The sequence below is a fragment of the Solanum verrucosum genome, unplaced genomic scaffold (genome assembly GCF_900185275.1).
Source record: "Solanum verrucosum unplaced genomic scaffold, falcon-dt-bn FXZP01000206.1, whole genome shotgun sequence".
In the NCBI taxonomy this organism is placed as follows: domain Eukaryota; kingdom Viridiplantae; phylum Streptophyta; class Magnoliopsida; order Solanales; family Solanaceae; genus Solanum; species Solanum verrucosum.
Window position 1 is genome coordinate 2,355,509 of NW_026020104.1, and position 15,093 is coordinate 2,370,601.

The window sequence follows — 15,093 nt, forward strand, 5'->3', positions numbered from 1 at the left end:
TCAAAATGAAATTAAAGGAATCCTCTTGAGGTTGCAAAGGTCCTCTAACTCTCACACGTATTCCTACATGGACTTACAAAACTGGTTGGGTCGTCTTTATGTATTACATATTTACAAAAACATTTCGAAGAAGATTACCCTTTTTTTACCAGACAAGCTACTTAGTTGATTTAGCAACGTTAGGAAACCCAGAGACATGTGTACTGGAGATAAACTGATCGTGCAAAACTAAGAAGGATACACAATTAAATCAGTTAAAAAGATAAGTCATACATTGTCAACATAGAGGTAATACTGAATAAATTTATTTACATATTTCACATAATTGAAGGTACAAATTCTGCCTCATTAGTGACTCAGTCTTATGACAATAAATTAAATGTCTCCGCTTAACATTACAAAAATCATGGTTACAAAGAGGATGGTACAGCACCTATACATTCAGAACAAGGATAAAAATTATAGGAAACATAATCTCTCCAGTTATATCAGCATGAAGATGAGAGTTCAAAGAAAGAAACTTACAGTAAAATTTATGTACAGAGATAGCGGAAGACAAATCCGACAATCATTCTTTCCAAGTATAAGGAGCACGTTCAACAATCAGGTAGTCTTGCCTGATATCTTTGACTACTCGAATATCATCATCAAGGTACACAGTCTCAAACCTATACAAAGGTTATTCAAATCATCATTGACCCAAGCAAATAGTAATCTGAAGACACTTCCTGACTCGAGCAAGAAAATTGCGGATAAGTGGGAAAGAAAGAGAAAAAAAGGACGAAGCAAATGCTTGAGATAAAGTACTTTGAAAGGCACTTCAACTTCCTAAGCACTATACCTTGCAATCAACTATATGGAGAACTCCTCATATACCATATATCACTTGGTGGATTATAAATGCTGTTAATCGAGACAATTAAAGAATACAAATACTTACCACCCTTGTCCAAATGGAGGTAGAGGAAATTCCCAATTTTTTCCACGCAGAACTGCACTTGTGAATCTACGACATAGAAGCAATTGTCAATAGACCATGATAAAGAACAAAGTATATCAACTGTTGCAAGACAAGCAAATACTATCTCTGTCCTATTATCAGTATTCTCTAATGTTTCAAGAAATTTCTCACCCCTAACTAGAAGTAAATTTACCAATTTTTAGGTGACTCACCTAACTTGTAGAGTCTGTTCCAGAAAAGTTTATTAGCATACAACAACAAACAACAATGCCTCAACCCCAAATGAATCTTCAATATTCATCATCTCTATTTGGCACGTCTCACCCCACTATAAGATCGACTAACTTCTTTATCCACGTCCAGAAAAGATCGTTATCATGAAATGCAACAATCCAAGTTAAATTACTGTAATTTGGACTTAACATTTAATTAACTAAAGTAAAGTTTTAATAATGAGCACCAAAAAGGTACTGCAAGAGTACGAAAAAGGTGAAAGTTATACTTTTTCAACAACTACATCAAATTCATAGTCTAAAAAAAATCAAAAAGCTGGTTTACATTTTCCATTTCCCTATCCTTACACCAAGACAAAAGTCCCTGTAAACATCTGTCTTTCACATAAGAGAGTAGCTGCTTTTTTTTCCTTCAAAGCATCTTTTGTTTCTAACCATAAAAGTTGCATCTTTTTCTTCCCAAATTGATGAGTTTCATTCGATTGGCAAGGGTTTCCAGATTTGGTTTGTTCTTGAGGAGAGTTATTAACCTTTTGGGGACCACTCAAAGTCGATCCAGTGAATGGTAATAAAGAGTTTTAGTTCGATATTAGAAGGGGTTGGTCTTGTTAGTTAGCTTGGGGAGCTTGAGAAAGAGGGGAAAATTGAGATAGGGGAAAAAGTATGTGGGATTTGGGGGAAAGAGGAGTTGTCGGGTTTGGGTTGGGGGGGACCCTAAGGTCCTCTATCTGCATCTCCACTGCGGGAAAAGAGGAAACCAATGACTAACAGTGACAAATTCGAGAGAGGACACTTTTTGTTCTTTGGTATTAACTTTTTATCCTCTCCAATCAGCTATCAAGCAATATTTGTTTAAACTAGACTATACAGTGTGGGGAAAATAACTTTCAATCTCTCAGGTTCCATCCATTTGTCCAACGAGAATCTTATTTTTAACCCATTACCAATCTTATACATAATTTTTGTTGGAAATCATCCCACATATTAGTAGTCTGCGAGATTCTTGACCCCCAAACCACCATCGTTTTTGTCTCTCATCACCGACTGGCATTTAACTAAATGAAATTTCTATTTAAATTTGCCTTCCCATAGGAATTCACTTCTCAGGGAATTCACTTTCTTCTCAACTTTTGTTGGGATAGACAGAAGCGACATTAAATAAATTGGCACACCATCTAAACACACCATTCATCAAAGTAAGTCTACCTCCAAAAGATGAAATTTGTTTTTTTCCAAGGAGCCATTGTCTTCACACACTTGCCAATCACCCCTTGAACACTCCCACATCATTGTGCTTGGCACCAAGTGGATGACCCAAATAAACAGTATGGAAACAATCATATGTAATTTGCGTAAGGAATGACCAGTTCACACGATCATAAGCCTTTTCCAAATCTAACTTGCGTTAAGCTTTTTTTCTAAATTGCTGATCTATACACTCATTCACTAAGAATGCAGCAACAACAATGTGGACTAATGGATTCTTACCTTTTTTTCTTTTCTCTATCTACTGGTCTACAAACTTCAACGTGATAAATGGATACTGTGCTGTTTGACCATGGAAAAGTTATTGACATCGTGCAAAATTTTGTCCAGAAACTTCCTGTTTAAGTTTCTCCAGAAAATGTTTACAAAAAGTTTTCTTTTCAAAAACTGTTTACGAAAGATGTCAGGGTGAAATACAATAAAAACCTTTCTTCCAGTCACATAACATTCAAAAAACAGTAACTACTATCTTTTTTTCTTTTTTTTTATGACAAGGGAAACCCGCAGCCGCTACCCTTTGGGTGCTAACCCTGCTCCAAACCAATACTTCTTTACAAACTTGTTTTTTCCAAAGTATTTTTACGAAACTGTTTCCAGAATTATCCAGGCAGTAACATTGTTAGTATCTATTTAGAAATGATTCAAAATTAAAATATACCTTTTGGGACAAGACACAATATTTTGTGAAAAAGTGTTGCCCATTCTTTATAGGATACACCTACTTTGTGAACAATTGCCATCTTATCTTAAAGGTTACATTTATTCTTGAGAAGGTGTATGTTAGTTACTTGTTGAATCTCAATAAATACCTATCCCACTTTACAGAAATTCTACATCAGAATTCTTCATCTTGGCTTTTTATTTAAGAGTCCCTTTTCTTTACTCACTCTTAATTGAAATCTATTTGAGCGAACATTAGAGGATTGACATAACCGGTTTTTTGCATCCAAACCATTTATCTCTTCTTTTATAATCAACTCTAATGTCTGTTGAGAAGTGATTCAAAAGCTACTTGACCAAGTCTTCAGGAGTTTGTTTATTAGTTTCCTTTATCTTAGCAAGTTTAGATATATTAGTAGCTAATTAGTAATTAGTCGGTTAGTGAACCTAGATTTTAGTATTTTCAGTTTTACAGGAAGCCTATTTATTGAGGCAGGTCTTTGTTGCTTCCATCATTAATAAGAAAAAGAAGACTGCAGTAACTTTTACTTCTCTTTTGCTCTATTTTTCTGTTCACTTTCCACTTTACTTCATTTTTCTTTCCAACAATGTCTTGTTTGTTGATTAAATGTTCCTCTTGGCATTACCATCCGTCAATAAGAACTTGAGATTGGGCCAAACTCAACTTCAAAAACTGGCTCATAAGGTGAGAATCGTCCTTATAAAGAGTCACATAACTCCCATCCCCCCTGATGTATGAGTCCTCACTCCCCCCACTAATGTATGATTCAACACTACCCACAATCCCATAACTGTACATCTAGACCATGGACAATACAAGATGGGAAGCCAATAACAAGTAATCAAAGAATATAAGATGGGTAGCGTTCTCTTCAATACAAAGAACGGTATACCACTGAGTTAACATGTATGTTTTCTATAATTTTGCACCTAAGAGTTTCCTTCTTTACAAAGAATCCTAAGTATAAAATATGCATACAATCAAATCCCTATTATTTTTCCAACAAATATATCAAAGAGAGAATGATAGTGACCTGAAATTCACACGCTGAGAAGATGCAACTTCAATAGTAGACCGAACAAAGAAAACCCCATCAGGTGGGAAAGTAATCACATTGTTAAGAGTTTTATTCACAACATCAATAACCTGAAGAACATCACCAGCTTTAGTACCAAAAAAGGGGGCATTCTTAATAATATAAAGCTGCTCTTTCTCGGTAGTCCAAAGCAAACGCCAAGTGGCCGAAAGGGAACTTCCAGTAGTTACAGTGTCACGTCCAATGGAACCCAAATCATCAATAGCCTGGATTATTTGTGAAAGCTTTTGGGGGTCAGATTGAGTCCTGAGACCACGTTCTTGGTCTGAAATCAGGTTGAGAAGATGGGTTTTTTGGGATTGAGATGTGAGGGAAGAAGAATGGATGGGTCTTTTGTGGGATTTGGGTTTAGAAGGGAAGGAATTTGGAAAAGAGAAGAAGCAGGTTGCCATTTTTGCTCTTTGGAAGAAACAAGTGGCTTTGTGAACCTGTGTTTTTTTTATCTTTGGTAATTCGTGGGAAATTCATAATCATATACGAATTTGAACAGCTATTATTACAGGATGATTTTCAAATCTTAGGCTATTAAGAGCCTGTTTAAAAACTCTTTGGGCCTGTTTGGAAGGATACTCTGGTAATTGAATTTGGTGTAATTGGTATAATTACACTGTCTTATCCTGTTTGAAAGGACATGTAATTACTTGGTCAGTAGGTAATTGGTGTAATTGGCAGGGGCAGAGGTTGTAAATTGCTGGTAATTACATGGTGTAGTTACCACTAAGGCTGGCAAACGGACAGGACCGGGTCAACAGGACCGGTTTTACCGGAACCGGTCCTCGTTACCGGATTTCGTTACCGGAACCGGGTCTTATCGGAACCGGTTTTACCGGAAATTTCCAACGGTTCCGTCCGGTCCCTTAGTTACCGGATTGGAACCGGTTTGGACCGGACCGATACCGGTTCTTACCGGATCATTTTGTACCGGTAATTTTTTTTTATTTTTTTATTAACTTTAATTATTATATAATATTATATTATTAATTAATAAAATTATATTATTAAAAAACTTCAATTTAAAACTTTAAACTTTAAAGTTACTTTAAAGTTTCAATTGAATTTAAGTTTAAACTTTAAACTTAAAGTTTAAAATTGACTTTAAATTTTAAAGTTTATAACTTTATATTGAATTTAAAGTTTAAAATTGACTTTAAAGTTTAAAGTTTAAAGTTTATATTGAATTTAAAGTTTAAATCTTAAAATTCAATTTTATATTAAAGTTTAAACTTTAAACTAATATTAAAATAGTTGAAAATTAAATTTCTAAAATGACTTGGATTAAATATAAGAGACTATTTTAAAAGAAAATCAAGGCGAATAGCCGTATATTTATTCAAATAAATAAATTGTACAATACAAATATTAGAAAGAGACAAAGAGTACATAATCTAGGTATTGAATATTAATTATTGTACTAACAATTGAAACTCTTTTTAAAATCTTTTCGTAACTTTTGTATCATTTCAAAAGAAACATTTTTTGGAACTTGTATTTGTCGTTCTTCTTCCATTGCTTCCATACCATCATCACTATTATCACCAAATATTTCATCTATTTCGTCTTCTATTTGGCTATTTAATTGTGGTAGTCCGGTATTTCTTCTTTCGGCATTGACCCAATCTCGAAACAACACCGATATTTCCAAACTATCTTTTGCTAATGAATATCGATGATCTCCAATCATAAATCTCGCCGCACTAAAGGCTTGCTCCGAAGCGACCGATGATGCTTGAATCGCTAGCACATCTCGAACAATCCTAGCAAGGGTCGGAAATTGATTTTCACGATTCTTCCACCATACTAATATTGGAGCTTGAAGTTGTCCTTCTTCATGCCTAATCTTTTCTCGTGCCTGATTGAAATATAAATCAAAATCATTATTAGTAGATGATTCAAGCTCAAGATAATCATCCATCCAATCATCCGTATCATCGCTTCTAGGTTTACAAGATGGAGGTTCAACTATTGGAATATTTTTTTCCATAGATTTATATGTATTATATAACTCTCTAGCTTTTATATATATGTTACTTTTACAATCTTCAACACTAGGAGTTTCATCATCTCTAATTTCTAAATTTGCATAAATCTTTTCAACCATTCTTTCAACACCTTTTAATTTGTAATTTGGGTTGAAAGTAGTAGCAGTCAAATAGATTTGAGGAATAGGAAAAAAATATTTTTTGAATTTTTCAATCATAAAAGCAAGGGAATTTTCAAATCGATCTTTTCCTTTATATTTTGCAAATTCAGATGAAATAGCACAAATATTTACTAAAACAGAAGAAATAGTTGGATAATATTGACCAGAAGCAGCATTTGTTGCTTTATAAAAAACACTTAAAAATTCAATAAGTTCTTTTGTATTTTCCCAATCTTCATAGCCAATTCTCAAATTCGGGTCCGCATTATGAGCATTAAAAACTAATTGTACCGGCTCTTGATAAATATAAGCAACTTGAAGCATTTCAAATAAAGAATTTCATCTAGTGCATACTTCTTTTGGAACTTTTCTATATTCAAGTCCACATTCTTTACAACGATTTTTAAATTCTGTAATTCTAGCTTTTATTTTAGCTTTAAAAATCCAATTACAAGCAAGTCTAATTTTTTCACAAGAAATTCCAAATTGAGAAACACCATCTTTTACTATCAAATTATACACATGTGCGGCACACTTAATATGAAAAGAATCATTATCAATTGGACAAAGTCTACATTTTAAATAATCAATTGCTTTCAAATTATTAGAAGCATTATCTAAAGTGACACTCATTATTTTATCACATATTCCATAAAATTGTAAAACAAGGCCTATTTTTGTTGCTATATAAGCACCGGTTTTAGTTTCTTCAACATATTTATATCTTAATAATCGTTTTTGCATGTTCCATTCATGGTCAATCCAATGGACAGTAATTGTAAAATAATCATTACCATTAGGACTACGTCCCATATCAGAAGTAATAGATAATCTACCATCATAATAAACAAATAAACAACGAAGAAAATGACAATATTCTTTTTGATATTTAAAAAGATCACTTTTAATTGTACTTCTTGGAATACCTTCATAATATGGGTTATACAATTCTCGAATATACTGAATAAAACCAGGATATGAAGGAAATGAAAAAGGCAAACCACAAACAGCAACCATTTTAGCTAATTCTCTACGATCTTTTTCTTTACTATATGTGCGGTGTGTGCTTCGGCTAGCCGGGTTAGTCATATTTAATACACTTTGAACCATATTAGAACCTCCAGCTCCCATAGAATTTTCAGGTTGAGGTATTCCATTTCTATTAGCCCTTTCTATATCATCTAGGCGAGCAAATTCTTTATTACACTTTCTCAAATGTGTTCTTAGTCGTCCCGTTCCCCCTTGTGTACCCGTAGGTACATGTTTCATGATCAATTTACATTTCGTGCAAGTAACAGTAGTTTTTTCCTCATTTTGTACCAAAAATTTCCATACTAAAGATCTTTTAACACGTACAACGGTCTTTGAAAAAGTAGGTAAAGAGGGGACTTCATCTTGTTCCGGTAATTCGGTAGCCGGACTAGTAGGGGTAGGGGTCTCATCATCTTCCTCATTTATTTCTACTTCCTCATCTAATTCTTCCTCAAAATTAGTAAAACATCTATTTAAAGTTTTATGATCTACTTCATTTTCGGAATTAAATTCAATAGGTCGTGAGTCTCGTGTAAAAGAAGTTTCATCAACATGAGTATAATCATTAGTATTAATTCTAAATCTAGGAGGTGACAAATTTTTAGAATTAGAACTACTTCCTCCTCCCCTATTATTTTTTCTTTCCGACATTGGTCTTTTACCACTATATTTTTCAAAATTCATGTTCAAGTTTAAAATAATTAATATTATGAAAAACAAGCAAAGATAATATAACAAAAAAATAGAATAACTTAATTAATAAACAAATAAAAAATTAAAGTTGGAACGAATGTACCGAATGTCTACGTAAAAGTAGACGTATAACCAAAGCCGGAATTGAGAGATGCCAATTGAAGCTTCCGATTTACTTCAAATAAATCTCCGAAATTCGAACTCCAAGTCAATATCACAAAATAATAATTATGAATTTATGAGAGATTGAAAATTAAGAGATTTTATAAGATATTTATAGTTTGTGAATTTGTGATTTAAATGAAAAAATATGATATATTTATAGTGTTAAGGGGTAGAGAGGGGTGGGGGGGCTGTTTGGAGCCGTTTTGGGCCCCAGCCCAACGGCTAAAAGGGCCCAACGGCTCCTTTAACGTTCACATTTAAAAATAAAATAAAATAAAATAAAATTCAAATTGACCGTTGAACCGGACCGGATCAACCGGATAAAAATCCAGGTTCCGTTTCGGTACCGGTTCCGGTTCCTATAAGACCGGTTCCTTACCGGTTCAACCGGTACCGGTCTTACCGGTACGGGAACCGGACCGGACCGGATAAAAACCGGTCCGTTTGCCACCCTTAGTTACCACATGATAACTTTTTAATTTCTTTTTTTTATTTCTATTTTAATTTTTTTTACTTCTATTATTCTAAGTTCTTTTTTATTTTTATTATTCTAAAAATTCACAAAAGTTTATTTTTTATTTTATATTATTATATTTCATTTTCTTCTTGTTCTCAACCTTACTTTACGTGATTCTATGTAATTTTCTTGTATTATCTATTTCTTTATACCATGCTTATTTTCTCGTTAGCATAATTTTATTAGTATTCTAATTTTTAAATTAAAACAAAATTTATTGTTAAGTAAGGTTATAGACTTACATTTTCTTTATTAAGAAAAAATAAAAATAAATCATATTTATTGCTATGTTGAAATTTGTTATAAGAGTATTATGTTAAATTTTTTGTTTTGAATTTATAACCTATGTTATATTTTCAGTTTCATTTGTTTTAGTAATATTGAATTTACATTGCACGTGACTTTTAATTAGACTTGTAGATTATATTTTTGTCAAACATTTAATAGTTTATGACATTTTATTTATATAGTATTCTTTTTATCAAACATGCATTTCACGATGTTCGTAGAAACTTCATACTTTTAGTTGTTACGATCAATTCAATTGAAATATATTAATTTGAAAAAATATAAATCAATTATTTTTTCATAATATTAGTTACAGAAAATATGTTTACTAATTAATATATTTTCAAAAAAGAATATATATCTTAAATATTTAATTTAATGTCATTTATAAAGTTTCTTATTTGTCTAGTATAAATTTTAAATAATTGGTTTTTATTTTTAAAATTTATTATAATTTTATGATTGCAATTGTGCATCCAAATAGAACATGTGTAATTACACTGTGGCATCCAAACAGGACATGTGTAATTACAGTGTAATTACACTGTGGCAACCAAACAGGTCAGTGTAATTACTAGACGGTGTAATTACTAGGCTAGTTATTACTACCCTAGTAATTACACCAATTCCAATTACCAAGTGGCTTTCCAAACAGACCCTTGGTGTAACTTGATTTAATTATATTTTTAACTTTTTTTTCTTTTTATTTCTATTTTTATATTATTATTATTTTTATTATTCTAAAAATTCTAAGAATATATATTTTTATTTTATATTATTTGTATTATTAATTTCTAAGAATATATTTCACGAAGGATCTGTTTGGAAAGCCACCTGGTAATTGGAATTACACAAATATTGCTTCTACAAATGGTCTTAATACAGACTAACCAATGTACAAGGAATTTTTTAACTTTATGCATTCATATTCCATAGTTCTCACAGATGAAGAGAACATAGAAATATTTGATCAAAATGATAAAAAAGAAGTTATACTTCTTCTTGAACAAAGTGATTTACGATGGAGAGATGACCCATGGCAAATAATGCATAGATATCTTGAATCAGTTTATTATACCACAGCTGCTTATAAGTACATGATGCATTATGACATGATACTCTCAGCAATAGGGTCTGGTGAATTCCAACATTTCTACCCGGTCAATACTAAAAAAGTTTATAACTTTTCAAAAATCATAATAAAAAGAGTTATGGCTCCAGAAGAATGGGGAATGAACCCATTAAAAGAAAGGGATTATATCCATCCAGAGCAGAAAGTGGCATTAAAATATAATTATTGGGACTACATGGATAGCATTAATAAAGCTTTATTATATGAAAATGCTAATAAAAAGCATTCTTGATTTATAAAATTATGCTCGCATGTTTTTAACCAACCTATTCCAAATTGATTTTGTCAATGGTGGACTTTATATGGTCCCTCGGTAAAAATATTATCAGAACCTTACAAAGGATTATATTCTGAATGGGTAGATATAGGGGTGTGCAAAAACCGATTTAACCAATAAACCGAACCGAAAAAAACACTATTGGTTTATTGATAATGGGTTATTGGACTAACAATTTTTAAACGGTTTTGCAAAAAATTTTATTGGGTTATTGGTTCGGTTTCCGATTTTATAATTTTTGTTAATGGTTAAACCGATAACCCAATAAGACTATACTAAATTTACTAGTCTTATTGTTAATGGTTAAACGATTGTTACTTTCACACTTTTTGTTAATGGTTAAACGATTGTTACTTTCACACTTTTTGTTAATGGTTAAACGATTGTTACTTTCACACTTTTTCCTTTTAATGTGTCTAGTGTCTAAACTTGCAAGAAAAATGATTGTTACTTTTATGATTATTACTTTCATGCCAAATGCTGGAAAAATCATATGGTTTATTTGAAAATTTTCTTATCGTGTATATAATATATATGAATATTTTCTTATTGGTTAAATCGAAAACCGAACCGTTAAGTACCATAAACCGATTAACCAAAAACCGATAAGAAATATGTTATTGGTTTGGTTATCGGTTTGAAGTATTTACAAATCGAAAACCGATAAACCGAACCAATAACACCTAAAACCGAACCGAACCGACCGATGCACACCCCTAGGTAGATATCTCCCCTAAACTCATAAGTTTAGAAAAAGATAATATATTTTTTGAGGGAATGTCCTTAATGCACTTTTTTTTTTTATAGAATTCTCAATCCCTTGGATCATGAAATGGTTTATAGAGGTTAATAGTAACCCTGAAGGATTCCCATGTTTGCAAAGAACTTTTTATACAAAGTTTTGAAATAAATTAATTCAAAAGGACCCCGAAGGAAAAATTCATGGTCAAGAAATAATACATTTAATAAATACAACGGTAAATAAATATCAAAGCACGGAGAGATCAAAATCACAGATGGATGATCTCAGTCCATTCAAGCATATTGCAAGAAAACTTCAGATGAAGAAAGGATTAATATCCAAATCAGAAGCAATAACTTTATACATGGAGGAAGTAAAAAGAGATTTAATGAGAAATCTCGACATAGATGTAAGGGATGATGTATCCATGACATCAGCTAGCCACACCAATGATGATGAAGAATTATGCATGGCAGGAGAAGCACAAAGTGCTAATAGCAACGAAGAGATTGATATCAATACTCTTCTCCAACGACTTCAAGACCAAGTGGAAGAATCTTCCAACAACACTCCCGGCAAGGACAAAGGAAAAGGAAAGGTGTAAAACGAAGAAGGCCCCACAAACAAAATAATTGGGGTAACAAAAAACTTTAATAAAGTTGAATTAGGGCCATGATAATATGTCGGCCACATTTTTAGTGGAAAGACCACGTTTGTTTGTTGGTCTTATCTTTTTCTTGTTGGCAATTGTAAGTTGTGTAGGCTATCTTATCTTATTATTTTAGATTTTCCGACCTCTATATAAAGAGACGAAATTTTCTTTAGTGAGGCAGGTCTCGGAACCCCCTCTTTCTCTCTCTAGTCTTTTACTACTTCCTTTTGTAAATCTTCCAGTTTGTTTAATAATAAAATCCTTTAGTTTGGTATATACTTCAAAAATCTTGAGGAGTCCTACTACTATCTGATTTAATTTTCTAGTATTTTTACATTTGTGCTCAGCCTAAATGATACTCTAGGTTATTTGTGTTGAACTATAACATACTAAGTTACTATAAGAAATGGCGATTATGTCTATTGTTACAACATATTGGACAATTATACTAAGGTTAAGTTAAAATAATCCAGACAGAATATTGAAAGGCTGTCGAATAAGTCCGTTGGATTACCCACTAGCCTAATGCTATGAATGTCTCCTCTAAGAGTCTTCCTAACTCTTTCAGCAAAGAGGGCCGGTAATCCATCTATAAACTTGGATTTCCAATGAAAGCTATTACACTCTGGTAACTCCATAACTCTACTTAGAAAAACATCTTTATAAAATCTAAAAGATGTGAGATTTTTACACCTAAGATTTTGAAGCATAGTTCTTATGGTCTCGCTATTATCAGACCATCTTCCTGAGAAATGTTCTATGATATTAAGAACAAGGGTATTAATTCTTCTTGTACACAGGCACTTGTGAGTTTTCCATAGATAATTGCATAAAATCCAAAAATTCCTTGTACATTGGATGGTATGTACTAAGACCATTTGCAGAAGCAATATTTGTTGCTATCGGCCTTTGATTTCCAATTTGAGCGAGGATATTACCTCTTCCAGTTCCTGCTTTCCCTCTTCCCTTCCTTGAGGGTGGGGGGCCATGAAGGTCTCATCTTGTCGTTAAGATGAAAAATTAGTTTAAGTATTCTCTTGTAAGAAAATCAGGTAAACTATTATCTGAACCATTTTTATAATGAATATCAAAATCAAATGGGGCTAATAAAGCCTGCCATCTAGCAAACATTTATTTTGAAACATCATGTTTATAGTCTTTATTAAACATGAATTTAGCAGCCTGGCAATCTGTTTTTATTAAGAATTTTTGAATATATAAGTCTCCCTGAAATTTTAAAACACTCTTCACAATAGCCAAAATTTATTTTGCTATAGTGGCATAGTTTTTCTGACTGCCATTACATTTGCCAGAATAAAATGGAATAATGTAATCTTGTTTATTGTCAGGACCAGAATGTTGTGTATACCCTTGTTCTTTAGAAGCAAATTTAATACTTCTGTTTATAGGACTAATTTTTTCCTTTTCAATATAATGACCCAAAAATCTAACATTTGTTTGAAACAGTGCCATTTTTGGACTAGAAATAACCAATCCGTTTTGAATAATGATTTTTTAAAAATAAATCTAAATGTTTAAAATGTGTTTTCATAGTTTTGGAAAATACTAAGATATCATCTATGTAAACAATTATAAAATTGCTATGAGGTATGAGAATATCATTCATAATTTTTTGAAATTTTGATGGAGCGTTTTTCAAGCCAAAAGGCATAACATTTCATTCGAACTGTCCCATAGCAATATTAAAAACAACTTTATACCTGTTTGATTCAGTAATCTGAATCTGCCAATAACCTGATTTTAAATCAAATTTAGAAAAAATAATTGCATCATAAACTCTATCAAGTAGAGCATTCTATGTACCGTTGTATAAATATGTCTATCTGTATAGCCATCTGTGTTCCATTCGTAGATTTCCTTTCCATTATAACTATTAGTTATAATGTGTTCATGTTCTTCTAAAAGCACATCCTGAGGAGAGAATGCTTATGTACAGTATTATCTGTAAGGTAAATTATTAGGGATATTAAAGGGTTTATAATTAATAACCAGCCTAGGGGCACCTCTTTCCTGTTTAGCATGTTTATTAACATAAAAGGTTGTACAAGACCAAGGCGACTTAGAATGCCTTATTAAGCCTTTTTGAAGTAAAGAATTAATTTCTTTTTTGCATAACTAGTATACGTACTCGCGTGTTGCGCAGTTATGTAATAAACATAATCGTAAATAATGATTTATTGACAATTTTAAAATTCAACTGAATTGATATCATAAAGTTTGTATGAGAGTATGTTAGCATATAGCACCTTGATAAGTTATAATAGAATACTTATGAAAACAAAGAAATATATAATTATAAGTTCAGTTCATTGTCTAAATTTGTTAATAATTTTTGAAAATTTTATTTTATTTATTTATTTATATTTTGAATTATTCAAAATCAGAAATATTCTCACCCCTAATATCCATATTATCCTCTTGTTAGAATAATAAAGATATATGAAAAATTATTTGTTAGATTAAAATAAAATATAACTAAGAAAGTCCTACAATCAGGATAAAGCTAGTCATAAAACTAAAAAGCTTTGATTACTTGAATATATTGTATAATTTATCTATTTATAAAAAAAATCTCAACTAAGAAGTCAAAATTTTAATTTATTTTTGTAGATAAGTTTAATACTATCGTTAAAACGTCTACATTTATTTTTATTTTGTCATATTTTTATATTATTTATTTTAATTTTTTTAATTCATGAACGGTAACTTAATTTCTAATTTTATGCAACAAATCTCTAAATTAATGATTAACATATCCCATTGGCGATTAGTCTCATTTGATTTATGTTATTGTTGATTTAAAGATCTATCGAAAATAATTGAGATACTACATATATTTTTTAAATATTTAGTCCCATTTTATGAAATTACACTGTATATGTTGTTATTTATATTATTACTTAATATTGTAATATGTTAATCCATAATATCAAGCACTTTACATACCGAACAATGATACTACCGGTAAAGAAGACAGATAAATTAAGAGACCCACATCCCTATATTTGATGTCTTTCTTCTATTTCAACTGCAAATTTTTTGGGGGGAAACAGTTACAACATGTTTCAAATTTAATATTTCAATAAATAAATATGACGATATATAATTTTTATATATCTTTCGAAAATTATTGGGATTAAGATAAAATGGAGAAGTTGTAATCATCTCTAAAATTAAAAGTTTAAATTTATTATTA

General features: G+C 31.3%; 1 protein-coding gene across 1 annotated transcript; it reads right to left on the reverse strand.

Moving 5' to 3' along the window:
- Positions 1 to 313: 313 nt before the first annotated feature.
- On the reverse strand, positions 314 to 4,659 carry LOC125825102 (probable plastid-lipid-associated protein 11, chloroplastic). The gene is made up of 3 exons (XM_049504448.1): positions 4,176 to 4,659; positions 941 to 1,006; positions 314 to 668 (listed from the first exon to the last, which is right to left on the reverse strand). Exons 1-3 carry the CDS (start codon positions 4,628 to 4,630, stop codon positions 569 to 571), a joined length of 621 nt encoding a protein of 206 aa, XP_049360405.1. The 5' UTR covers positions 4,631 to 4,659; the 3' UTR covers positions 314 to 568.
- Positions 4,660 to 15,093: the final 10,434 nt, after the last annotated feature.

Bases quoted from the DNA above. Each gene is read 5' to 3' on its own strand.
- LOC125825102 (XM_049504448.1), bottom strand. From the start codon at position 4,630: ATGGCAACCTGCTTCTTCTCTTTTCCAAATTCCTTCCCTTCTAAACCC. The intron at 1,007-4,175 runs GTCACTATCATT...TCTATGTCGTAG, and splicing joins TCTCAGCGTGTGAATTTCAG to ATTCACAAGTGCAGTTCTGC. The intron at 669-940 runs GTAAGTATTTGT...ACCTTTGTATAG, and splicing joins CCTCCATTTGGACAAGGGTG to GTTTGAGACTGTGTACCTTG.